This window comes from Indicator indicator, chromosome 7 (assembly GCF_027791375.1).
Source record: "Indicator indicator isolate 239-I01 chromosome 7, UM_Iind_1.1, whole genome shotgun sequence".
Lineage (NCBI taxonomy): Eukaryota > Metazoa > Chordata > Aves > Piciformes > Indicatoridae > Indicator > Indicator indicator.
In genome coordinates this window covers 14,169,971-14,195,745 of record NC_072016.1, presented here as the reverse complement: position 1 = coordinate 14,195,745, position 25,775 = coordinate 14,169,971, and the positions used below count along the sequence as shown (strand labels likewise).

Here is a 25,775-nt window from a genome sequence, read left to right as displayed (position 1 = left end):
AGTTTATTGTGTAGTACAACACAATATAAAAACAATTTATACACATGAAGAATTGAAAGATGGTAGTAGATAAAATGCGAGGGCTTCAGCATTTGATTTAAGCACCAGCTTTTGGAATTTACAAGGCTCTGCTTGTGCTCTTTTTCTTAGTTTTACACTGTGGATGATAAGGTGATATTTTATAGACTTTCTGTTGTCATAGCATGTGTCCCACTTTTCTTGTGGGCACATGACATTATGTGAAATCAAGTAATTAACTGAGAGAAATACTCCATTTAATTAAGGAGTTTGTTTAAAAGCTTCGTTCATGCGGGGGTATGTATGTGTAAGTACTGCACAGGACAGGCTGCTGCTGTTGGAGGTGAATTCTGGTCTTGGAATGTATTTTTTGTTCTAACATGGGCATTTCAACAAGCTGGTTGCAGTAGTAATATAATTGTAAGGATAGAAGATTATAATTGAATTACTGAGTTATTTTTTATAAATTGGGAGTTCCTGTGGAATGTACAGCAGTATTTCTTACAAAGCCATATGGAGATTTTTAAAAGACTGGAATGAAAATCTGATACAAAAAACCTCTCCTGTATACTGTACTATATAAAATTGGAGTAGTTTTGGTTTGGACAACTCGGTTTTATCCTAGATGGATGAATATATTGTATTCTGATTTCTGTCACTGCTAGATAAACTTTTTTTTAAACAAGTTGCCTCTTTAATGGAACTATACAGGAAGAAATATTTTCTTAAATATTAATTCCTTTGGAATTTTTACAGGAACTATAAAATTGTTTGTAGAAAATAATGATCCCTTTCAGCTGTAGTCCTGGTGTATTGCTAAAATATTAGTATAGCTTATTGAGGGACCTAAAAAAATATATTTATGCATTTCCAGTATTTAAAATATTATGACATTATTGAAGTATTGTCTGTTTACAGGCTTATATAAACCTGGAATCATAAATATGTAATTTATATGAAATAGTTGTGATTGTTCTTTTGAATGAAATTCAGTGCAAATCAGAAGTCTGTATAAGTTCTCACATATTTCCCTCTCCTGCATCTCTTCTCCCTCCCATTCTTTACTAGGCAAGGCCATACTATTTTTGCTATTACTAAAAGCCTAGAAGATAGAGTTATTGTAGTGTGAAACCTGCCAGTTTTTACTCTCAAGTGTTTGAAGAGTTGACAGTAAAAGCAAGTATTCAAGTATAAAAACATTTAAGTTACTTTCAGTGACTTAAATCCTCTTGTTTGCAGCTGAAACTGAGAAATTTGGAGCTAAGCAATTCCTATATAATCCATTACCTTTGTTGTGGGGAAATATGCTAAGGAAAGTTAGTCAAATATTCTTTCCTGTGCTGGAATGGTTGTGGTTTGAGTTTCAAACAATAAAATAAGTAAAGCAAAATAAAAATTCCTGAAAGATACATACTTCCAGTACTTTTTGGAACAGTTTGGAGAACTTACATAACTTCTTTCAATTGTAATACTTGTAATATTTAGGTATAATTTCTGAAACCAAACACTGTCTGCTGAGTCTTCAAATCCAGCCTTCACATTTTATTTATAGTCATTGCTCCATAAGCATTTTTCCCTTTCCCTGCAAAGGCACAGTAATAATCTTTACAAGTTATTACTTAATGCTCAATTTCTCACTGGCAATGTACTTTGAAGCTGAAAGATGACACAGGCTTGTGCCAACAGCAATGCAAAAACCTTACTTGATGTGTTGTAGGGAAATCGAAATTTTTTTCTGAGGAGTTTTCACCTCTCTTCTCATTCCTGATGGCAATACTGTACTTCAGCTGGGGTTCTTACTTAGTGATTGCAGTAAACTCCTCCTTGAAACTGGGGATTTTCCTTACTGTCTTGAGCTGCTGTCTGTAAATGCTGAAGGGATTGATTGGTTTGTTCCTTGCTTAGTTGGCAGGGCTTAGTGTAGAGCATGCTACCACCATGCTACCATCATTGCGCAAAGATAGATATCATCATCGTCACAAAGCATTGAGCTTTTGATTAATGAAATCAGTGAGACAGAAGAAATTACTTCTAAATGTATAATTATTATGAATCACTTCTTGTCATTAATGGTGTAATGGTGTACACACACAAGCAGTTACCTGTGTATAATAAGCATGTTTGCATTGTGGAGGTACATGAAGTTCTCTAGAACTAGGCTTCTGTTGAGGAATGTTCAAATAATCATGAAGATCTGAGGATAATCCTAAAGAGCATTTAAATAAAAGGAAGGTGCAAATATGTAGAGGTGGAACATTCTGCAAATGGAAAAAGCTATAGCTTTTGTCTCTGCTAGCTCTAATTGAAATTTCTGTAATTGAAAGAGTGTTTCTAATCAAGTAGCAACATCAGTTTGTGAACTTTTTAATTATGTCATTCCTGCTGAGCTAAGCACTAGAAGAATGTTATTAACCTTCATCTACAGCATCTTATTAAATACAATTGATATTTTTCTAGGGGAAGTGTGGCATAAACTGAACTATTTGTGTTATTTACTAATAGTTTAAGTTCACGTATGAACTTAAAGAGGAACAATCTATTGACAATACTTTTAGAAGATGTTTACAGTACCAATTAAAAGTTACGTGTAGTTAGCAAAACCTGAAAATAAGTTAATTTGCCTTGCCAAAATTAACTCAAAGGTGTCCTTCATCCCCTTCTCTGGCTAATATTCACTCCCACCTGCAGTGATACATTTCTGCGGCATTTGCTTCTGTTTGGGGGATGATGGATGTTCTCGAGTTAGTATGTTCTCCTTTTTAATCAGCTGTACAAAAAGGACTAAATGGTTAGCATGAATACACAGTCAGCTATTGGCTAGGTAGTGAGCTATCTTTAATGCTTCTTGTGAACTCTAGTAAGCTAACAATGAACTTTAGTGGGAAAGAAATGTAGAAGATGAAAATGAGAGACGAGAAATAAACCAGAGTATGCAATCTTTCTAAGGAAGCATGCAGCTGTGTTGTTGGGATCCCAAATGAACTTTTGTATAATTTTAGACTAAAGGTAGTTTAACTCAAAAATGAGAGGAAAAAAAAACAAAACAAAACTTTGTAAAATGCTGAAATTCTATTTTTATTAAAGCTCCTCTGTACAGTGACTTTGCACTGCTGTTGAGCTTCAAATGTTTCATCTACTTCCAGTATTCATTCTTGTCTATATTAAAATGTGTATAATCTGTGAGGTATGGTACTATTTGCTCTCCATCTGACTGTCTTTCCTGCTTTTTGTTAGTGTCATTTAGTTCTGTTTGTTCTGAGTAAAATACTTCCAAAATAGATCAAGGCAAGGGTTTGGGACATCTTTTCAAATGTTTCTGTAAAGCTTTTCATTTTGTTTTATCAATAGAGACAATAATTATGTAGGGAAGTTGTCATGTCATGACAGAAACTGTAACGGGAACAAAACAATTTCAATTTCTATTTTCATGCTTCTGTTGGTTTTTAAACTGCTTTTTCTCCTTTAAGAGCTGTGCTACTTGGCTCTTCCTATGTTCTGATGTATTGTTTCCACATACATGTCGTGTTTAGATATAGCTGATAGTCAATTGGGACACCTTGAAATGAACCACTCTGAATAGAAGGTTTACTGAATGATTTTTTTTTTTTTCTTGCAGAATCTTGGGCTGGCAGTTTAATGCCTAATAAAAACTTGGGGTTTGTAGTGATACTATCCTGGGGCTAAATTTTAAAGAGATATCAGTCTCTTCTAATAGTTTGATACCTGCCTATAGGAATTTATGGAACTCATTAGCCCTTTTGCAACTCAGGTTGCTAATGTATTACTACCTTACTAATGTATAAGGAATAATAGAAAGGAATAGAATGCACTGAGTGAGCAAATAAGTTTGCAAAACTAGACCTAATTTCAGTTGTGAAGAGATCAGAGTTGATTTAGTTGAAAGGAAAAAATGAATGATGTGAAGCATGGAACAGAAAAGGTAACAGGATTCTGAAGCGTCTGAGAGTATGTGAATTGTCACTTTACACAATCTTGTTAAGTTTTTCAGAACCACCTGTACAAACAGTGTTGATGAGGCCTTGGGGGCTGTGAAACAGGCTAGCTGGTATCTCAGTCCCTCCTATACCTGTTTGATAAATAAATTCTTTAAAAGTGGAGAAATAAAGGCTGGAGAGCAATAAAACATGCTTTTTCTTCTATCTTCCCTTCATTTCTTTATAATAGCATCTGAAATTTCTGAGGTCTGATTTGGCTGTTGCTGAAGGCAATGTCTCTCATCAGTGACTGCTAAAGTCTTTCTAGTGGAGGTAGATTTCTGAAATTATCTTCCTTTTAATCCAACTTTGTAGTCCTTTACTCTTTCTTGTTTGTTTTATTTCCCACCACTTTTCCAGACTCATCACCTCACCAATGTGCTTTCCTTTCATCTATGTTATCCTCTCTATCGTGAGTGAGTGCCATCTGTTTCTGTAGAATTTTAAGAACAAGGTTTGCCAGCCCTACTCCAAAGCATTATGTATGATGCTAGAAGATGTGAGTAGTCCAGGATTAGGTAAATTTAGTATCTTACAAGCAGTATGAAGTTCAAGCAGGCTGTTAGAAATGTGAGTTATATCATCATAATTTTTTTAAGCTAAAACAAAGAAGTGAAAATAGATAAGCCTTCCCTCCTTGCTTAGATGCTTGGCTACTCAATAGGACTAAGGGAAGAAAACCTAAGCTATTTAAACTATAGTTTTGAGTATCAAATGTAGCTCCCATGTTTGACGAAGTGTTTGAGGTCCAATGTGTGGACCTTAACAGCACACAGCTTGCATGTCAATTGTGTTTTTCTGATGACAGGATTATATTGTACGTAAACATACGTTATCAGGGAGGTTGTTGTAACGCTTGCATTGCTGGCATTAGGGAAAAGTGAATCAGAAGGGCCTGTTGAGGCTAGTATCACCATATTATTGCAGTGCCCATCTTTACATCCAGCCCATAGATTAGTGGAAATTGAGAACCACCTTTTGAACCACTCAGATATGCAATAATCCATCCCCAAACCTAAATTATTTGTATTTAATGTTTTCTGTCAAAGATCTCTTTAAAGACCGAAGGTTGGAAGTTTTGTTCTTTGTGAACAGGTTTTTTCAACTATAGAAAAAGGGGAAGAATGAGCATTATTTTCTTCAATAAGCTGTACTGTTGCATTGCTCATCATGAAAAACAACCCCTCAAATCCCAAAGGCTGAAGTAAAGATCATTTCAAATCCTATCCCTGAAAAAGTAGAGTGAGTGTTCAACGAATAAAAGATTAAAGTATAGAAAGCAAATAAATTTCTGAGCACATAAAGTTCAGTACAAACACTATGACAAACAACACAAGAATTAATCTAGTGAACTAAATTTAATTATTTATTTTCTCAAATAGAATTCCTATTTTCCTCCTGACTTTTTATGTACATGATATACTGAGTCATGTCATATTCATTTATAGACTTGTTTTCTTATCTAGATAAAATCCAGACTTCCCCCACCCCTCCAAGGAATAGTATTTTATATGCAGTAAATTTGTGCTGCATCAAGCACTGGCCTCATTTTTGTATGCAAGCCATTCTTGTCAACCTTGACCCCTACTTTATTTAGTAAAAATGTTAAATCTAAACTACATTTAGGTGTATGTAATTTGTTTGCTACAAATTAAGTTACTCAAACTGCTTCCCCATCAGCTATTGCCTTTCATCTGCCTCCAACTTTTAAAAAGAAAATGTTCCTTACCTTGCTCTTATTCAGTTCGTTCTTTCTTCTCTGTTCTGACAGATTGATAACCTTGACCATTCAGAGTAGCATGGACTTGACAGAGTGATCAGTAAAAGAACTCCTGATTTGTCTTGCTGGCATTGCTACTATGATTTTTTTTTTTTTATGTGGCTAATTCAAGACAGGTTAGAGAACGGTAGATGTTTCAAATCAGTTGACAAAAATTTGACTGTTGTTGCATCTGTTTCTTGCTATCTACATTTTGTGTTATGCACACACAGTATCACCATAAGGGACCTCAAGAGATCGAGTGCAAGCCCCCTGCCAGAGCAGGATCACTTAGGGTAGTCCACACAGGAATGCATCCAGGTGGGTTTTGAAAGTCTCCAGAGAAGGAGACTCCACAACCCCCCTGGGCAGACTGTTCCAGTGCTCCATCACCCTCACTGTAACGAAGTTTCTCCTCATGTTGAGGTGAAATCTTCTATGTTCAAGTTTGACCTCATTGTTCCTTGTCTTATCACTTCCTTAGACCTGCTGGACACACCTTTCTTGATGCATCCCAGGATCCCATTGGCTCTCTTGGCCACAAGAGCACATTGTTGTTCCATGGAGAACTTGCTGTCCACCAGCACTCCAAGGTCTTTCTCTGTGGAGCTGCTTCCCAGCAGGGCAGCCCCTAACCTGTAGTGGTGCTTGTTGTTATTTCTGCCCAGATGTAGGACCCTGCACTTGTCCTTATTAAACTTCATGTGGTTTGCCTGCACCCATAGAAATACTTGATCTCAATCTTTGTATTTTAGTGACTTAAACGTAGATTTCCTAAACAATTTTTTTTTTTTTTGGAGCAGGGGACACACAAACAACATTTTAACAAAATAAGTTCTTAAGCAAATTCAAGGTATGTGCTAGAAAGATGATATTCACTAGCAGTGTAATTCACTTGTAAATTTCCAGAATTCTTAAGAGCTTCAAAGACCCATTATTCAAAAGAAAAGGTTTTGAAGTGTTTTTCTTTCTGGTCTTAAAAAATTATTGGAGAAGTCATAATATCCTAAAGCAAGAATTGTTCTGAACTGCTGACTGCCTCAAGATTACAAATCAATTTTCTAAGACAGAAAGATTCTGGTACCTTACAAATCAAGTAGATTCCAGAAGTGTGTCAAATAAACTTTCTTTAGCACTTCTAACTCCAAAACTTCAAATCTGGAAATGCTGATTTTATTTTTTTTTTCCTTCCATAGAGATAGTGTTCTTTTAGGTCAATTTAAGAAGTGCTTTTAAGAAAAGTACCATCAGTGAAGAAAGAATGTTTTTAAAAGTCTCAAAATACTTTCATTAACTCTTCTATAAAATGCAATAATAAAAATAAATGGTGTCACTTATTTAAGTGTGGGTTGGTTGGTTTGTTTTTTAATCAGATTCACCTTTAGTTATGGTTTGAAAATAATGTAGATCTAGCTCTTTTTTTGTTTAATGGCTTCACAAATTTATTATTTTCTTGAAATGCTGTTTGATCTGTATACAATGTGTAGATCTAATCCTGTTATAATTAAGGAATGAGAAAAAAAAAATAAGAAAGTCTTGCTGAGATCACGTCAGTAATTTGCAAGTCACATTCTTATTTGGCATCTAGAATGTTAGATTTAGACATTTTAGCTCATCTTAAATAAATAAAAAATGTTGAGGGATATGTCTGACCAGTAGAGGTTATTTTAATGGTCCAACATAATTTAATAGCACTATGATAAATGTGTTTTCAATTCCTTCATTATACAGAGTTCCAGTAAGGAGCACCATGCAATCTTCAGGCTCTAGCACAAATTGGTCCTGTCCATACCTTGCTGAAATGTGTAAGGAAGGATCTTTCACAGCTTGTCAGTTTTATGTTGCTCTTAGAATCTGATTTAAAAGACAAGTTAACAAATGAACTCGGCATTATCTCTTGTATGAACATACTGAAAGTACATCAGCTTGTCTGTAAGACAAGACTCTGGAGTTACTAGAGTTTTAAATAAGTTTTGATGCGTTTGGAGGGGATCTCCAAAAAAGTTCTTTCTCACAAGTTATTAATTAATCCATAATGAAGCTGCTGAAAGCTTTTGATCTCTTTGACGTAGGTGAGCAATGCTCAAGTTTCTATACAGAACATTTTCTTGATGCTAGTGATGATAACATGTTGAATAAATACCAGCATTTGGTTGATTGGCTTCATTAAAAAAAAAAATGTTTTAAGAAAGCAATTGTGTTTTGATCAAGCTTCTTTAATTGTTCTACTGACTTTCTCCCTTGTGTAGCCAGCTATCTTCCCAGGAGAACTTTTCCCCACAGCTCCTGATCCATAAAAATTGAACTCTTAACTAGTGATTAAGCTGCTAGAGTGGATACTCATTGTTTCACATGACTAATATCTATTGTCTCCAGGAGATGATGTAAGATGGGTTTTGTTTTTGCAAGTGTTTTGTAACTTTACGTGGATATTGAACTGTAAGTTGTTATTATGCCTTCTTGTACTTATGTGTTGTGTCATCATTTAATTTAATCATGTCAGATGACATGTTTCTAGGTTGAGTATTTGTGTAGTCATCACTGATACCTTCTTTTCCCACGTGTTACCAGTTTTGTAAATTTTCTGTTCTTATAACTGAAGTGTATTGTAAGCAGCACATACTACAAGCCTTGTATGAACATAGCCAGTTCAGTTACAAGTGTGATTTGAGATGAGAAGAGTAAACCAGTATGGATCCTAAAGCATGCACAGTTTCTGTGGAAAAGTGTTCTCATGGTCTTAAACCACAGACAGCACATAACTGTTTAAAAGTTTTAAAACTTTTTATCTTTGCAGCCTTGGCTAAAGCTGATGAGGCTGATAATGAACATCAGTTTCATTTATCCATTTCAAGTTTCTCCATCTCCTTTGGAAGTTTAATTTGTTTGTTTGTTCATTTCTTTGGTTTAGTTTGGTTTTGTTCTGGGTTGTGGTTTTGTTTTTTTTTTTTTGTTTTGGTTGATTGTGGGGTTTTATTTGCTTTGGGTTGTTGGTTTTGTTTGTTTTGTTAGCTATGTATTTTCTTATTTTTCCTTATCCAAATATCTAATTACTAGAATTTTCTCTGGATCCTATAATTGTTCTTATAGTCTATATCTATTGTGACTGTACCAAGAGATTAAGGAAGCTGAAACACTTCAGTTTGGGGAGGAAAAGGCTGAAGGTGAATGTGATGGAGCCTTAGAAAAACTATCAGGGAATGCAAAACTGCTGTTCTCCATAGAACTAGAACTAATGGGGAAATTGGTGAAACTTATAGTAGATCCCTTTAAAACCCACAAAAAGAATTGCTTCTGTGGTTTACAGTTGGAACTTGCTGCCACAGGAATTTGTGGAAGCAGATAGTATCATCAGGCTCAAAAAAGCATTAGAAAAACAAACAAAAGGCCTCCAGGCAGGTATTAGAAGTAGCTGAGAGTGTGCCTCCTAATGTGCTTCATACAATAATTATGAATGCTGTTTTAATAGGAGAGAAACAAATCATTGATAGTGGCCAGTCTAACATGCTCTTCCTGGTGTTACTATTGAAAACTGAATAGTTGTCTGAATGGTTCATTGGCCTTACTCAGCAGGGCACTCCATGTGAGCTCTCGTGGGCATTCTAGCTGAGCTATGTGGTCCATGTCTACATTTTTACATCAAAAGTAAGTTTGTAATACATTTTAGTCAAAGCCCTTCCTTTTCTGTAGGTTTTCACTTGGTTTCACCTCTTTCAGATGAATTGCAGAACACCTGCCTTACCAATAATAATTCTCAGAAATAGTTTGTGCAATTCTGGTATTTATTTACATGGTTTGCTTTTAGCACACAAATTACACAATGTCCTTTTTTTTTTTCCCCCCCCCCTAACCTTCCAACACAAACAACAGGGCAAAACAAAACATATTCCCAGCGTAAGTAATGAGCTGAAGAAGGAAGGTGGATTAGATCTCAATATACAATAAGCAACATTGTGTTGCTTGATTATGTTCTTGGGGTTTAGTACATACATCCAGTAAGTGAGATTGATTTCCCTTGTACATATAACCTTTTTGCTCTTGCCAGCAGTCACACTGTGGATGTTCTGGTCCTCTGCCTTTCCAGGACCAAAGGCAAGGGTTGCTGAGTCATGCCTTTCTTCGAACCCCTTAAGGGCTGTCTTGTGTGAATGTGTGCTTCTGTGTGCCACACAGTTATGGTCACCTCATAAACCAGGTTATGTCAAGAGTTTGTGAGTCTTCATAAAATTTTGCAAGTGTGTTGTTCTGCTGCTAGTAGATCTTTTCCCCTTTGACTTGCGAAGTGCAAGCCTTTAAAGTTCTTTTTCATTAGTTTCATACAGCTTTCTTTGAGAAATAGTTAAAATTAGAGCATTTCAGTTGAGTGTGTTTTGGTTTGTTGCAACAATAGGTAATCTTAGCTGCAGGCTTTGGGGGATTCCACTATCATTCACACTGAGTTTACTTAATTGCATTGCAAGATTTGAGTTTGGGGGTTTGTTTATTAAAAACTTAGAATTCAGTTCTTCAACATACAGTTTCACATTTGTAAAAAATATATTCAGCTTCTGAAATGGGGTGAGTTTCAGGAGAGTTATCAGGAGGTTAAAAAGAATGAGTTGTTCCTTTGTGTTTGAGTACATCCAATCTGGGACATAGTGGTTGTGTAACTTTCTACCTGTCAGTTAAAGAAAGCTGGTGAAGGAATGGAGAAACACTACCACGGTGGTGATCCTTTTGGGAGTTGCACAACTGATGAGTGCCTGCTTGCAACAGTTTCACATTTTACACGGGGAAAATGCACTAATGGCTTCTTAAAGTAGCCATCGATGTTCTACAAGGTATCTAGGAAAGAACCACTTTTGTGTTGTATTTTGCAACCTTTCAGGAGATGGCTTTCTGTGCAAAATGGCATGTGGCAACAAAAACAGTATATGGGAGGTACAATTTTGGAAGCTCCCAGTCTCTCTTCTTCTGTTGGAATTGCTCAAGAGAGAAAGTAACCTCATATATATAACACTGCTGATTTCAGTCTTTGTGATAATGCAATACTTTCCTTATTGGCTTCTAGATGTTTTAATTCAAGAATAAATTCTAAATTATTTACTAAAGTATTTGCTCAAACTAGAGGCATTACAAAATGCTTCACCTGATGAACCATTCCTTCTATTAATCTCTTGTGCTCTGAGCTCTGATTTAGGAACAAGATGGGTATTTTTAAGTAACCTATGTAAGCAACATAATAGAATGTGTTGACATTCCTAAGTTGCCATGCAGAATAACTGTCAACTTGTTGGAAAAGTAGCATTATGAAGTAAATCTTGGATAAATTTGAGTTAATTTTCAAATTGTGTGTGTGTGTATATATAAAAAAATACAGTTAACAATAGTGAGACTTCATCTTTGTTAAATATGGTGAAATGCTTTTAAATAATCAAGAGCTCATTAGACTGACTGGCCTCCTCTTTAAGTGAATTGCACTATTTCCCCCCTAGAATTTATAGGCAATTGTAAGCATACCTTCAGAAAAAATTTTTAAGGACATAGAGATTACGTATGTGAGTGCATATATAAGATTAAAGTAATATGCAGGAATTTGTAGAACTCTGTGGTGGATTTCTGCTATCATGTACTGTTGTATTGCTCAGAGCCTAAATGACTACATTAAGTATCTAAAGTTTTCTTTTCTTAAAAAGAAACGTAGAGGCTTTTCCCATCTCATACCAAAGTAGTGCTTTTATATTTAATTTTTGGATTGGTAGTATTGTCTTTGAGAAACCTCTTTTGAATGAAGTACTCTGAAAATGTGTTCACAGCTATACCTTGATACATGCTGTTTTTTTGGCATATAGGCATTTGTCAAGACAAGGACTTGATGCATGAGCTCAGGCAGAGACTCTTTGCCATCATAATAAGTAAAGAAATATGCTTTAGCAGAAACTGGAAAGAAAGAGGATTGATTTTGTTGCTGCAAAGGCAACTCTAGTATTAATTCTCCCTGTTGCTTTCCTGTGCAAGTAGCAGAGTTTGTTTCAGAGCTTACCAATGACCTCACTGTGGTTGAATAGTTGCCCACACAAACAGCTTTTACTGTCTGTATGTTAAACATAAATTTCGAAGCAGCTTTCATCATAGTCCTTGAAATATTTTAATCCTCCTAGTGAAGTACTCATGTGGTTGCTCTTCTGTTGCCTTGGTAATGGCAGAAGAAAAAGGCATAAGTGTGTGGTTTCTGATAACTGTTTCTTCAGGGCTTGGAAGAGGAAGCTACTTGGATAGAAGAGAGGTTAGTAGTGTCTGTGCAGGAGGTTCAGTCTTGCTCTGGGTAGCCCCTGGGTCCACTCAGGTGACAGCCAGGGAACCAGTCAGCAGATGAGTAGCTCCCAACTATCCACAACTTATCTGTCATGTGTGTAATTGCTGACCAAATAAAGTAGCTACCTACTGAAATCGGTAGCAGAGGGTATGGTGGGACACTTCAGGATGTGTATTTGAATATGGAAATAGAAAGCAGGGAAGAATGGAAGGTTTTATGGTAGAGGACATGGGATAGGAGAGGGAAGGGAGTGGGAATTAGATTGTGTGCTAAGGGGGATTGTAGGGGAGAGCTAAAGGAATCACACCTAAAATCTGAGTGTATAGGGTAGGTCTGAAAGACATTGTGTTAGTTTTGCAAAGAAGTGGGGTTGGGAAGGAGGCAGAATATAAATAGGATTGCAATGAAGAGGGAAAGAAACAAAACAGGACTCATTTATCACTTAAGGTCACTTTCTGTTGAAAAACTAGCTGATCTCTAGCTTTCCACATCTGATTACCTTGGAAGACCACAGATATCTTTGGTGTCAGATTGAAGTCCCTGTGTAGAAGACACTGTTTTCCAGGCGAATTTCTGGTATTCTAAAATTTCATCTCAAAAAATGCATTTTGCATTTCCTATTATATCACAAAATACACTTCAGACATGTAGAACATTGTGGATTTTGCTATTGATGCATGTCTCCTTGAAATGCACTGTTAATTCTGGGAGTTATAAAGACATTTTGTCAATCTGTTTTTATTCAGCTGAACATACTGGCTACTGAGTTAGTTCGTTTTTTTGTGATTTTTTTTTTTTCTTTTTTAGTAGGATTTTAACATTTGCAGACAGTTAATGATTTAAACTGAAACATAAACATGGTCTCCACAACTGATCAATTATTTTAGTTAGGATTACTGTTGATGATGTTTATGATGTTTCTTTCCTCTTAAAACCATAACCATTATTTGATAGTACTGTAAGTCTGATATGCCTGATTTTTTAAAGTTATGTAGCAAAACTTGCACTGGAGGTATGTTACTTTTTTCCCCTCTTTTTTTTTTTTTCTTTCCCCCAACTCCCCTTCTCCCAGGCTGTGTCATGATCAAACTTTTTCTCTTGTCTTGGGTTGTTTGAATTTTCTTACACTTTTTGAATGTCTTTTCCTTCTTTATGGTGGGAGGGGGAAAAGAGAAGAGATAGAAGCAACATTTTCTTTGCTTTTGGAGCTCAATGACAGCTGTACCGACAATTTTCTTCTGTGTTTACATGCAGCCAGGAGCTATGGGCGGAGAAGAGGTAAAAGTATTTACTAAATGTTTTGTTTGCTGAATAGTAGGAGAAATAAATATTTAGTTCTTTTATGGTAAGATGATGTCACCTATTTTAACAATATTTGATTGATAAATTGCTTCATATAAATCAATCTCATATTCTTCATTTGCAAAACATCTCCCATTTAATTGCAGCTTAAAATGATGATGATCTTGAGCTGGTGATTTCAAGTGTGTCCCTAATGCTAGCAAACTGGAGGATGACTGAATGGAAATACTCTTTCGTGGCATATATTTATGACTTTAAGTGCATAGCATTCAAAAAAAAAAAAAAAAAAAACCCAACCAAAAAACCTCAAACTTTTTGTTTTTTTTCTTTCTTATGTGAAACACTTTTGATTAAATATTACAATGAATATGACATTGGATTGCCTTGAGTAGAATATTGTGAATACTAATAACTGTCTTCAGCAGTGAATATTGATAATAATGAAAATAGACACAACATTTGAGCACATTTAACTTTGTTTCTTCATAGGCAACCCGTAAAAAAACCAAAAGCATGCTGAAAACACTTTGCAGATTTGTAGTGCTGCATATAAGTTTATTCTGAGAGATTAATGAACACTGATAATAGCAAGCTCCCTGACTACCAAAAAAGCTACTGGTGTAGCTTGCAGTTATGTACAGTGCTGTAGCTCATTGCAGTGAAGACTGCAGCTTTTAACAGTCAGAGTTGGGCAGTGCCATCTGCTTTGGGGTACTTTGGCATTAAACTTCATTTTAATCTTTTTTCATGTATGTTCTGTGACAGCTATGCATGTGACATCGCTTCCTTTTGAAAATGTAGAACTTGCATCATCTTTAAGAAGCTTGGAGACAAATCTAGACATACAAGCAAGCTGATGAAGTATAAATAACATTCAGTTTGCACTTACGTCTGCATTGAGGTAGTAGGCCATAATAACACAGTTAATATTACAGAGTTTGAGCTGATTTGCTCAAAGTTGGCTGATTTTAGTGCTTTTTTTGACAGCTAAACCAAAATTAAAATATTTTAAGTCTTCCCTACAAACTTACCTTCCTGTTTTTTTCTCTACTTCCAGAGAATAGGCTGTTTTTAACAGATGTTGAAGGCATCGTAATGCTTACACTTTTTTCAGTGCTATTATGGTACAGAAACAAATTGGAAAGTATGCAGAGGGTATCCTCTATGTGCTTGTGAACAACATTTAATTTTATTTTAAGATTGTGGCAACTATTTCAAGGTTGATCAAGTGGCACCAAAGTAGGGAAGGAGTGGGAATCAGTTGCAATTAACTATTAACTTCTTGCAATTCATATTTACTTGTAGAAGTAAAATATAGTAGTGTGACGGTAATCATGATGAGTACAGTGCAGGCTGCTTCATGCAAATTGTAGTGATGACAAAACAGGGCAAACAAGTTCTGAATGTGCTGGACTTTCAGATTTTTTTTTTTCTCTACCAGAAGGCATGATTCAGTCCATAGTAATTGTTTCCTGTGTGAAATGCAGGCTTTTCTGTAGTAATAAGTGGATTTGTGTGTGTGAGCGTCTTGTCGTTAATGTTAGGGATTTTGTGACTTGCGTTATTCATAGTACATTAAAATCTGTAATATTCATGCTTTTTCATTACCTTAAATTTTATAATGTTGTTTTGAGCTTTCGTAACCTTAAGAAGCATGAAATTCTACAATAGTCTCTGGTGTTTATTAAATGTTCTCATATATCCCTCTCTACTGCTGTTTTTACCATTTGCGTTGGGGTAATATGCAGAGTACCCAGAGTTGAATCTGTGCAGGGACACATTTCATTTTTATTATTGCATATCTTAAAATGCTTGATTCTGTCACTGTGGCTAATCATCTTTAGTGAGAAGAGGGGTTTTTTGAAACTTTTTCTTTTTAGGGCATGTCATAATCTATCAGTTCTCTACTTGATCTTTCAGATTTGTTGAGTAAAGAGGCAAATGTTTCCCTGTATCACACTTACAGCTGTTGAGTCATGTTCCTTTAGGTCCTTTGGTTTTAACTTTCACGACCATTTTTTTCAGGTACATGTGTAAGCACAGCTATGGGAAATCAGCCCAAAATCTATTTTTCTGCACTGACAGCTCAGGACATGCCAGATGAGGGGTGCAGGAGTATAAAAATACAACATTTAATGATATTTTCCTCATAGCACGCTCCCAGAGATTTGTCATACTTACTGCTTCAGAATGAGTTTTTCTCCTGTTCTTGCGCATTCCCTTTTCTGAACCCAAATCAACTTTTCAGCACCTTTAAAAAGCCTGTGTCAAAAGTTTCCACAGTTTGACTTGCTTTCAGCCTTGTCGTGTACTACTGATTGTGTTCAGTGCGGTTTAGCTTCCCCTTACTGGAAGAGTCAGTGAACCATTGTTCCATATTCCCTTGTCTGTATGCTGTCCATTATTTTAAATGCATACTTGATACATTTAACTCTTACTTATCTATAGAGGTGTAGGTCATCTTTTGCATTTACTTGAGTGTAATCCTTGTAGACTTTCGACGGGTATAAGAGGTGGTATCTTGCTTTTTAAGTTGATGTGCACATATTCAGCCTCCTTGCTAGACCTGTATTTTAACTGAATGCCTTGTTCTAGTATCTGTTCGTTTGACAGATCAGCTTCCACTAATGACTCACATTTGTTGCTTGCTTTATTTTTTACAAGAAAGTAGTTTGGAGGGGGTAGGAATTAAAAGATTACCTAGCTTATTAGTAATGTCAGTCTCTCATGGATACTTTCAGATTTTCCTCTTTTTTTCAGTGGCTCTACTGATTTGATATTTTCACACAGTTTTAGCCTTCATAATTATTATTTCTGTCATCCATGTGTTCTCTTTTATGCTGAAAAGCACATGTTTAATAGACAGACAAGAATGCCTATCTGTAATGGAATACTCATCAGTACTCTTCTCTGTTTTATGCTCTAAATCCATCATATCTAACAACCAGTTTTACTGGATTTGAAAGAGTTGCGTATCTGACTCCTTTTCTGTTGGTGCTTAAAAGCACAAAAGGATTTTTGCTTCAGTGGATTTTCGTGTATATTCTTTTTCATCAAGACTTTTCTAGTGCTTGAAAGTCAGCACTGTTCTGAGTCAGTCAGAACATCTTTCCTGGTGTGGTTTGTGGTTTTTTTTTTCTGTTTGCCTGTTTGGTTTTTTGTGAAGTCATGTTCCATACATATGATTTCTTCTTCTCTTTCTAACCTGTCCTTTACTACTGGAGCTTCCGTGGCTGGTATTTTCAGTGTATATGTTTTTCTGACTGGTGTTCCTCTGCACGTCTTGAATTTCCTCCTTGCCCCTGTTTTTATTTCCTGTACTTTTCTATGCTGTTAATACCAGGTTGTATTAATTCTTCCTTAAGTCTTGCTGGAAGTCAGTTACATGTGATCCATTACCTTTGAATTTAATTATGTGCCCTGCTATTTATGTTTGTAGTTACCTCCTCTATGAGCTGTTTGTATCAATTAATTATTGATTCCATCCCTATGGGCAATCCTCCATGATATAAGGGGACAATTAGCCTTTTCAGAGTTGAGATGGGGTTCCTCTTTACACATCTGTCTGCATTTCAGGATTTATTTTTTGACTTGGGTATATGGAATTATTAAATTCTAAAAGTTGGTATGTTTTCTAGTGTTGCTTACATGCAGAGTTTGAAGATGTTTTTATCTTCTGGGATAAGAAATCTGTTTTAAAGATAATGTATGTATAATTGGGTATCAGTAGCAACAAGTTGATTGGATCGGATGATGACAAATACATTCTTTACCTTTATTAGACCAAGCAGCAGCCATTTATGTTGGGTTTTGCTGATTCATTACTGAAAGGGTGTTTTAACACTGCATAACAGCTTGAAAGGCTGTCTAGCTAACAACTTTTTTGTTATTTACTTAATAGGATTTTAAAGATTTTTTTTTTTCCTTGTTAGCTAAGTTTCTTTTTTCACCTACATGCTTAATAGCCACGATAAAAAACTTTCCTGTGTCTGTTTTGCTATTTGCCCTCCTCCTTGGGTTGACCCTCAATTGACTCCAGGAGGAAGTCATGGAGTCCTTGCGGTTAAGATCCTGTAAAGCACTCTGAAAGTGGCTGTCTTGCTCTGCAGTGCAGTGACTTGAGTGATCTGCTCTTTAAGGTCATTCCTTCAAGACCTGTTATGGAAGATTTAACTCTCTAAGAATCTATCTGAAATGCAAATCTTATAAAAGTTCTTTCTATAGCTATGCCACAATTTCGTCATATAATTTGTTTGTCATTGCTAGCCATTTACAAGGGTTTGTTTTAAGGCTAAGTTAAGTTTATTGTCTTGTAAGAATAATATAATCTTGGAAAAATAGAAACAATAGTAATGAACATAATTTGGGTAACTGGATCACTTAGCTAGGCCCTTTAATGTAAATTCTGACAAAGTAAAACAGTAAAAAAGAAAATATAGTGGGTTCTTTACTGAAATACATAGTTCTCCAGGAAATAGTGTTAACTATAGATACTGCAAAATCTTTTACAGGTCGGTCTTCACTCTTTCCTTTTGAAGATGGCTTCCTAGACGACAGTCATGGTGATCAGTCTTTATCATCGGGGCTCAGCTCTCCGACACGCTGTCAGAACGGTGAAAGAGTGGAACGCTATTCTAGAAAGGTGTTTGTTGGAGGTCTTCCTCCAGACATTGATGAAGGTACTGTGAATAAGCTACATTGGTGAGATGTGGGTAACTGGCTTTCATAGAATTACTTTTAAAAGGTCAGATTTTGATAAAAACAAATGTGTTTTCCCAGATATGTCACTTGTAGTGCTTGTGGCGTTATTTAAAACAAACACCACCACCCCTTGCAGCACCTGAGAATTTACTTGACAATCTTTTGTACTGTAGATAGAAGAAATAGAGACAGAAATGCCTGCATAGCAGGTATTCTAATCTGCAATAGCAGCATGTGTTCCCACATATGTAAAGTGGGAAAACTGAAAAAGGGAACTTACTGGGTACTGTCACTCCACTGTAGTTTTCCTTTGTTCTTTTTAAAAGATGGGGTTGACTTTAAGGGCTATGTTAACATAGTCCTTGCCCAAATAAACCAGACTTTAATTAATCAGCTCTTATATCCAACATATATGCATCGTTGAGTTGACAAATTTAGGGAAATTGATATGGTTACAAAATAGTAACCAAGTTAGTAGGGAAAATCATGTTTTTTTTTTTCTCAGTCTTCATCAATATCTGATCTTGTTTGTGCTCCCAACACAATCTGATGCCCCCAAAAAAATTGTGGCAGTTTTGATGTATTTTTCATATTATATCTGGAATCCAGCACTATCTAGCTTCAACTGGCATACATAAGGAATTTGAGAATACTTCATCATGAGAAGAGAGAGGTCTCTGAATCTGAGCTATTAAGTTGAAGTCTACACTGTGTGAAGCCTACAAAAGGGAATAGTATGAGTTCCCAATGTATGGTTTACAGACAGCTCAAATGAAGTTTCCATGTCACATGATGAGCTGCAGGACTGTTGATACAGGAACTGTTGGGTAATCTGAATCCCCAGTTGTAAGAAGCAGCAAGGCAACAGGTACAAAACAGTGAACACTGCTGGTCCTTCAGAATCAAAATGTATGCCTAGCCTATCCTGTAAGGGAGTAACATGGTCACTTGGGAGCTGATACCATGAGAGGTCTGCTCCTTTAACACTTTCTTCTTTTAGCTCCTGAGTTATTCAGTATGTGTTTTGTGGTTCTAGTGGCCTGAAATATCTGATGTGCAGCTCATGGGGTCAGATAAACTGAGCATGTCTCAAACAACAATAAAAAAAATGGGAAACCCACTGCCTTTATCTTCACACTTTTCTCCTGATGGATTGTTGGTCTGATCTATCTAGCACCATATTAGACACAATTTTAAACTAATTATTTCTTTAAAGTACATAAATAAATGCATTGGGGGAAAAAATGTTAAAGAACAACTTGAAAGACATTTTTCTGAAGCATTTGCATGTAAACCGAAACTGTCCTAGAAAATAGTTTGAGATGTGTGTTCCACAGAGTTTTGAAATGGATGCTTAAAAAGTGAAGAAATAACTTGGTAATTCAAGGCAGATTTCCAGAGAGGACTCAGGAAGGTGAAACCCCCACAGTCGCATGACCCGATGCAGCCTGCTTTTTAGGGCATGCTACAAGGAGTGGCTATGCTGACATGTAGCTCCTCCGTCAGTCCCATGTGGCTGCATCTGACCCTGCTTTGTGGCTATAATTAGAACTAGACTGCAGCTGAAGCGTATTCACTTCTGATAGATCATGTTTAGTCCTGCTGCAAATTTGCATTAGTGGAATGTAAAATTACTTTTTTTTTTTAAGCAACCGTGTATAGCATAGAGGTGAAAGAATATTGAGGCATTCTCTATGTGCATTATTGCAGTTTTCACTATTTTTAATAGACACAGAAAATAGTTGGGTTTGGGTTTTTAAAGTAAGAATTCTTACCTTGCCACTGTCAGTCTTCAGATTCTCTCTAAGGTGCCTCTTTTTTTTTTTTTTTTTTTTTTGTAGATGAGATCACTGCCAGCTTTCGTAGGTTTGGACCTCTTGTGGTGGACTGGCCTCACAAAGCTGAAAGCAAGTCATATTTTCCACCTAAAGGTAATTAGTTTAAAATACATTTATACAGCCTGTTCTGGTAAAAGGAAACTACATCCGCAGTGTGGCAATCCATTACAAAGAAAAGATTGGACTCTTTATGACAGGTTTTGTCTTTCAACAAGCATATTGTCATCAGTTGTGATGCAAAAAAACCCCAGGAATCAGTAACTGAAATATGGTCCTGTGTGTGCACTTCTTCAGCAAGCCTGGAGTCCTTGATTCACGTGCTAGTTTATACCAAACTTACTTCAGAATGCAAGTTGAAGAAATTTCCTACTGCCAATTCTGTTTCACTTTGCATATTGTAGAAACTGTAGGAGTAGGAGCTGGAAGTCACTGGTGTACACAGTATTTGTAGAGAAGCATGAGTCAGCTTTATGTGTCTTCTGACCCAAGAAGCTGTGAACCACAGCTCAGAACCACAAGGTCTGTGTCAGGTACTGAATTGCAGAGAGGGCTGACTGGCATCAGGCAGAACACTCACAGAGTTTCTAGGCTGGAGCTCGTTTGTTTCAGGGTGATTTAGAGTGCTTGCAAGTGGGGCAGTTGCATATCTGTCAACAAAATGTTATGCTGACCTGTTTTGGTTGATAAAGAACAGTTTATGGGAAATCTGTTTGGGAGAGCTGCTTGGCTAAATCAAGATGCTTTTATTGTATCTTAGTCCCTCCTGTGGTTTTTGTTTTATACTATATGCATTCTATTCTTAGTCATATGTGCCTCTTGCATGTAGTTCAGAACTGAAACAGTAGCATGAAATTATATAGAATTTCTGATCTATCTGTTAAGATTTTCTGTTCTCACTGCCCCTGAAAGCTTTTAATTGCTCATTAAGGCCACTGATTATTTTGGCAGAACAATGGACCGTTCAGTCAGTGAACTACCTAATCCTATGCTATTTTGATAGACATATCTGGACTGTAAAAAAACACCACAAATAAAAGCCAACCTCATTTATCAGGAAGCTTACATGCTGGAGGCAGGATAACTCTGTGACAAATGCTTGCCCTCTAAAAAAGTATTTGGGGCACTTAAAAACAGAACAAAAGCCCTCTGCATGCTCCTTCTTTCCTGTTCCATTCTCACAACTCAGCCTTGCTGTCAATAGTTATTACGCAGCATCTGTTCTGGGATATAAAACCAAACCAAAGCCCCCAAACCGGCAACAAAACACTTCAAACCTCAAGAAACCCCCATATATTCCAAAGGACAGATGGCAAAATATATGATTTCCCTTTTTTAATTATGTTTTTAAAGGTCTTTAGGGTCCATCTAGCTAGTGAATTCTGATTTGTACCTTCATTTACATTTAAAAATACCCCAAAAGTAGTAAAACCAGCTCCTCCGTGTTCCTAGTACGTCCTAATGCTCTCCACTTACTTTTAGGATTATTTTCTTTTCTTTCTTATTAATTCACTAAGTAACTATTCCTAGTAAATCAGCATGGGACTTCCAGTTATCGTTTCGTTCTGTATCTGACAGTGGACTAGTTATGCATCACCAAACTTGTAAAAATGTTTTTGAGTAAGATCTATTTTAGCAGAAGACAAGGGAATGCAGCCTCACTTCTATTTTTGTCATGGTTCTAATACAGGAAACAGCTTTCAAAGCCCCTGCCAGTTGCCCTGAACGTCTGTCTGAAAGTGCTACACAAGAGTCAATCCCAACTGTTCCGCATGTATTTATAACTGACTGCTTAGTTGTCAATCAGGGCTGCAGCACTGTGTGTCTTGCATTGCTGTCTTTGAGATTCGCTTACAGTCGTGGTCAGCTTGGTAGGTCAAATGTGTATGATCCACCATGATCCCATGTAGGCAGCATCTGCATGGAAGACAGAATGTTACTGCTAGGAGTCAGAGTGTAAAGTTTGACTCTGCATTATAATTTTTTTGAACAGCTTTTTAGTCTATTCCTAAAGAATACTTCTTTTCCAAAGTTATTATGGAGCCATTGACAGAAGTACCACAATAAAATGTATTCCACTGCTGTTTTTCACTAGAAGTTCCTTTGGAACTAAAATTATCTTCTTTTTTAAAAAACCTCATTTTCTTATTTGAAGCTGTTTTTATGCATTATCAGGCTTTTCTTTAAAGAATACAATTAAATGAAAAGAGATATTTGAAATTATGCTTAATGCAAAATTCAGTGATGTGACTTATTCATCTGTCAAATACTCATAATTTCAAATGTGTTCTCCCTTCATTTTTCTAGCTATCTTTTCTTCCATGGTGCATTGATAGTCTGTAAATTCTCTGATTATGAATATGAGTCTTTCAGATAGTTTTGGGGTGGTTTTTTAACATATTTGCTAAAGAATGAATTGGGGAGGTTATGCTAGCAAACTCAAAGGAAAACAAGAAAAAAGGGATTGCTGGAATGCGGTGGGGATCATGTGTAGGCTAATCTTTGTTCACATGTTTATAAAGACTGACCTTGAAGGCTTCTCCTACCTACTTGCATGCACCCCATTAGCAGTGAAATGGAACCCTGCTCTTTCTGAAAATATGCCACTACCTCCAGACAGACTTTTGATGGAATAGCCTTTTTCATTATTCTTTCATGTCTGCAGAGTCAGACCAGTGGGCAGTGTCTGGACTTCCAACAAAGCTCAGTATTTGTTTGTTTGTTTGCTTTGATAACTATTTAGTTTGAGGTTTGGAGTAGTCAGCATCAGGAGTCAATGCCAATGGTCAGCATAAGTTTTACACTGGAGATGTTTTACATCACAGTTTTCTCTCTTCATAGTTGTGTCACGGTGTCCTGAGTGTATTAATACAGATATCCAGTAACTACTTATTGATATAACATATTGAATTTGTGGACTCTCTGCTGTGTTGGTGCAATATATGAATTCCCTCTAGTCTGAAGGATTAAAATAAAACATTGCTTACCATCTAGAGACCTCCTCCACCACTGCCACCCTTTGAGGGATTTATCTGCTTAGTTTAGTGAGCAATTCAGGCCATAGATGTGTAGTCAGTTCTAGCAAGCCTTATTAGCTTATTTGTTGGTTGGTATGGTTGATTACCTTAGGTGAAGTGGTGTATAAGCTCTTTTCAGGACTAGCAGGATGCCAGAAACATTCCTGGAATTATGGGTTAAACAGAGATGGTTTTCCTGAGTTAGGCATCCTGAGCAGGGTGGTGTCATCACAGGTCCCGCTCAGACACATTACCTCAGATTTAGTGCCAGACCTGATGGACATAAATGATGGTGTGTGAAATATACTGGACTGCAGTCACCAGCATAGTTAAGTTACACAAGGCTTGTCTCAGAGCAGGAGCAACATTATTATTTTGGAACTCAGAGAATCACAGATCAACACAGATATGTTTGCACCATATTCTTCAAGCGCCTCTGTACTACCTGTATTATGTAGGGTTTCCTGTTTTCCCTTGTTTTCTAGGGTTTTGTTACCATGTAACAAATGTATTTTAGAAAGCCATCTGGCTTGGTCAGTGGTTGAGTTTTGGTTATTGTAATAACCAAAATCATCTGACAGATCAAACAGTCCTTACAGGATGCAATGGTTGCCAGTGAGTTCCATATTTAGGTTGCTGAGATCAGGACCAGTGGTACCCAGCTGTTTTTCACTGGAAGAGTATATATTGCACTTGGGCAAGAGAAGCTGGAAGCAGCTAACACGACGTGTATAAGAGGTTCCTATTTTGCATTCTGAGCATCTCTGTCTTACCATTTCTCTTTACCACTCCTATTCATTGTAAAGCTTAGCACCACGTTTTTATGTTAGTGTCATCCAGGAGGTGATTTTAATGCTTTGCCTCTGAATAAGGCCAATTCATTCCTGTTGCCTGAAAATTCTTTGGATTACTTCCTTTGACATGCCTTTGAATATGTTAGTAGTGAAACTGGCAAAGCTATAAATGCCATGTGTTAGTCTTGGGTAAGCAGATGCCCAGGTCGTAATGTGTTTATTTGACTTTCAGCAGAGAGTTTTGGGAAGTAAATGTGGTTTGTGGTAAACTATTTTTGGAGTACTAATGAGATGCTGAGAAATAACGAAATATTCACTGAAGAATATTATCAAATGTAGTTACACATTCCTATGATACAGTCTATTTCTGTATTGCAAAATCCAGGTAATTCATATTTTATTGAAATAGAACTCTTTTTTTTTTTTTTTTTGCTTATTTGCTGCCCTGCTGAGTTAAGCAATGCTTATGTTAGCTACATTTTTTTATTTATTAAACAGATGGTGCTGTTCCAAAACCTTTTTTTCCTTTCCCTTGATTGCTAGATTTAAACCAACTTTTAAAAAAGTCTTTACAGATTACCCAAAAATCACAAAGAAAAAAAAATAAAGATGAGATTGAGTTAGGAAATGAAACATGGAGATAGGACAAGTTTGAAACAGGAGAAAAGCTTTGGGTTTACAGAGTGAGATCTGTGGTGCAGCAATCCGATTCTCTTACGTTTTCCCTGTTCTTCAATAGTTATTCTGTTGTTTTATAAAAATAAACACACTTGTCTCTGTTGCTCCACAAAGGACACTAAAGCTGAACAAGATCTCATGAAGAAAAAAGTGTATGCAAAGTTGCACACAGTAGCATTGTGAAGTGATTCTCATGCTTTAATTTAAAATAGCTGGTGAGACTGTATGAGCCTTCTTGATGATCTCTAAGGTGATGTTAGATGGGAGCACTGTTGTTGTGAGGCTGCTGGCTCATCTTGATTTCATGGAGGAGGACCATTTGCAAGGTTAATGCCATTGCCACTGCAGTGGCATTAGTAGCTTCGGCCCGAGGAGCAAAAATGAACGGTTGCAAGGAAGAAGTATGGCATCATAATGCTGATTTGCTCAGCCATATTCACCAGAAGGTGTCTGGTTTGTCTGAATATTGCAATCATCGATTGTACCAAAACCGATTGCATTGGCTTACTGCTCTAATACCATAGTACCAATGTCCTGCATAAAATGTCTAGTAAGTTTTTGTATTTTAAAAGCTGAAATCAGCTATCATTATTTTTGCTAGAATGGAAACTGAGGTTCATTATCCAGAAATACATCATATGGCAAATGGTGATTAAAGATCTTTTTAAAGCTTTATTGACGTATGTTCTGACACACAGGTGCACAATATCAGTCTTTTACCCATTGACATCTCAGGCCATATTTTATATTTACATTTATATATACATATAAATTTGTAGTCCCTGTGTCTTCCCACAGCAGACAGCATAATCCTGTATCAATGCAATTCTCAAAATGTGTGGCAGCAAAATGCAATGTGTATGAATCTGCTTTTCTGTAGCTGTGTAACTCAAGGTTCTTTTTGTGTAGAATTTTCTTTTTAGGATTTCGATGACTTTTTTTTTTTTTTTGTTTAAGCCTCCCTTTGTAAAGCTCTTCAAACTGTTTCCTGTCTTCTCCTCAGTGTTTCAGTATTCTTGGTAGTAGTATTGATTGTGATGGTTGGTATTATGTATATATTATTGATAGTGATGATTGATTTCAAAATCTCTTTGATAACTGGCACGGCAGACTCAAAGAGCATCCAAGGAGTTTGCTTCATATAAGAGAATCTCTGTCCCTAAAACTATGCCATTTTTAAACTCTTTTTCTAGCAGTAAATGAGAATCTTCTATCTTCCTTGCTACTGTGAACCACTTGTTCCCTGATTTCTCCCTTTCTGCCTACTCCTATCTTTGTTCTTACACTGAAAGCTTCTTACAATCAAGCCCACAACTACTGGATCAGTTCCTTCCCCCTCTCCTTCCCCCTCTCCTTCCCCCTCTCCTTCCCCCTCTCCTTC

General features: G+C 36.5%; 1 protein-coding gene across 4 annotated transcripts in view; it reads left to right on the top strand.

Annotated features, from left to right (window-relative positions):
- CPEB3 (cytoplasmic polyadenylation element binding protein 3) overlaps positions 1-25,775 on the top strand; it is a 79,403-nt gene that overhangs the window by 35,820 nt on the left and 17,808 nt on the right. For 2 of the 4 annotated variants that reach the window (XM_054382174.1, XM_054382177.1), the window contains 3 exons: positions 13,322-13,345; positions 17,881-18,048; positions 19,912-20,001. In XM_054382174.1, the coding sequence (XP_054238149.1) occupies positions 13,322-13,345; positions 17,881-18,048; positions 19,912-20,001 (282 nt within the window). The remainder of the gene's footprint in view (positions 1-13,321; positions 13,346-17,880; positions 18,049-19,911; positions 20,002-25,775) is intronic. The other 2 variants (XM_054382176.1, XM_054382175.1) reach the window with 2 other exon arrangements.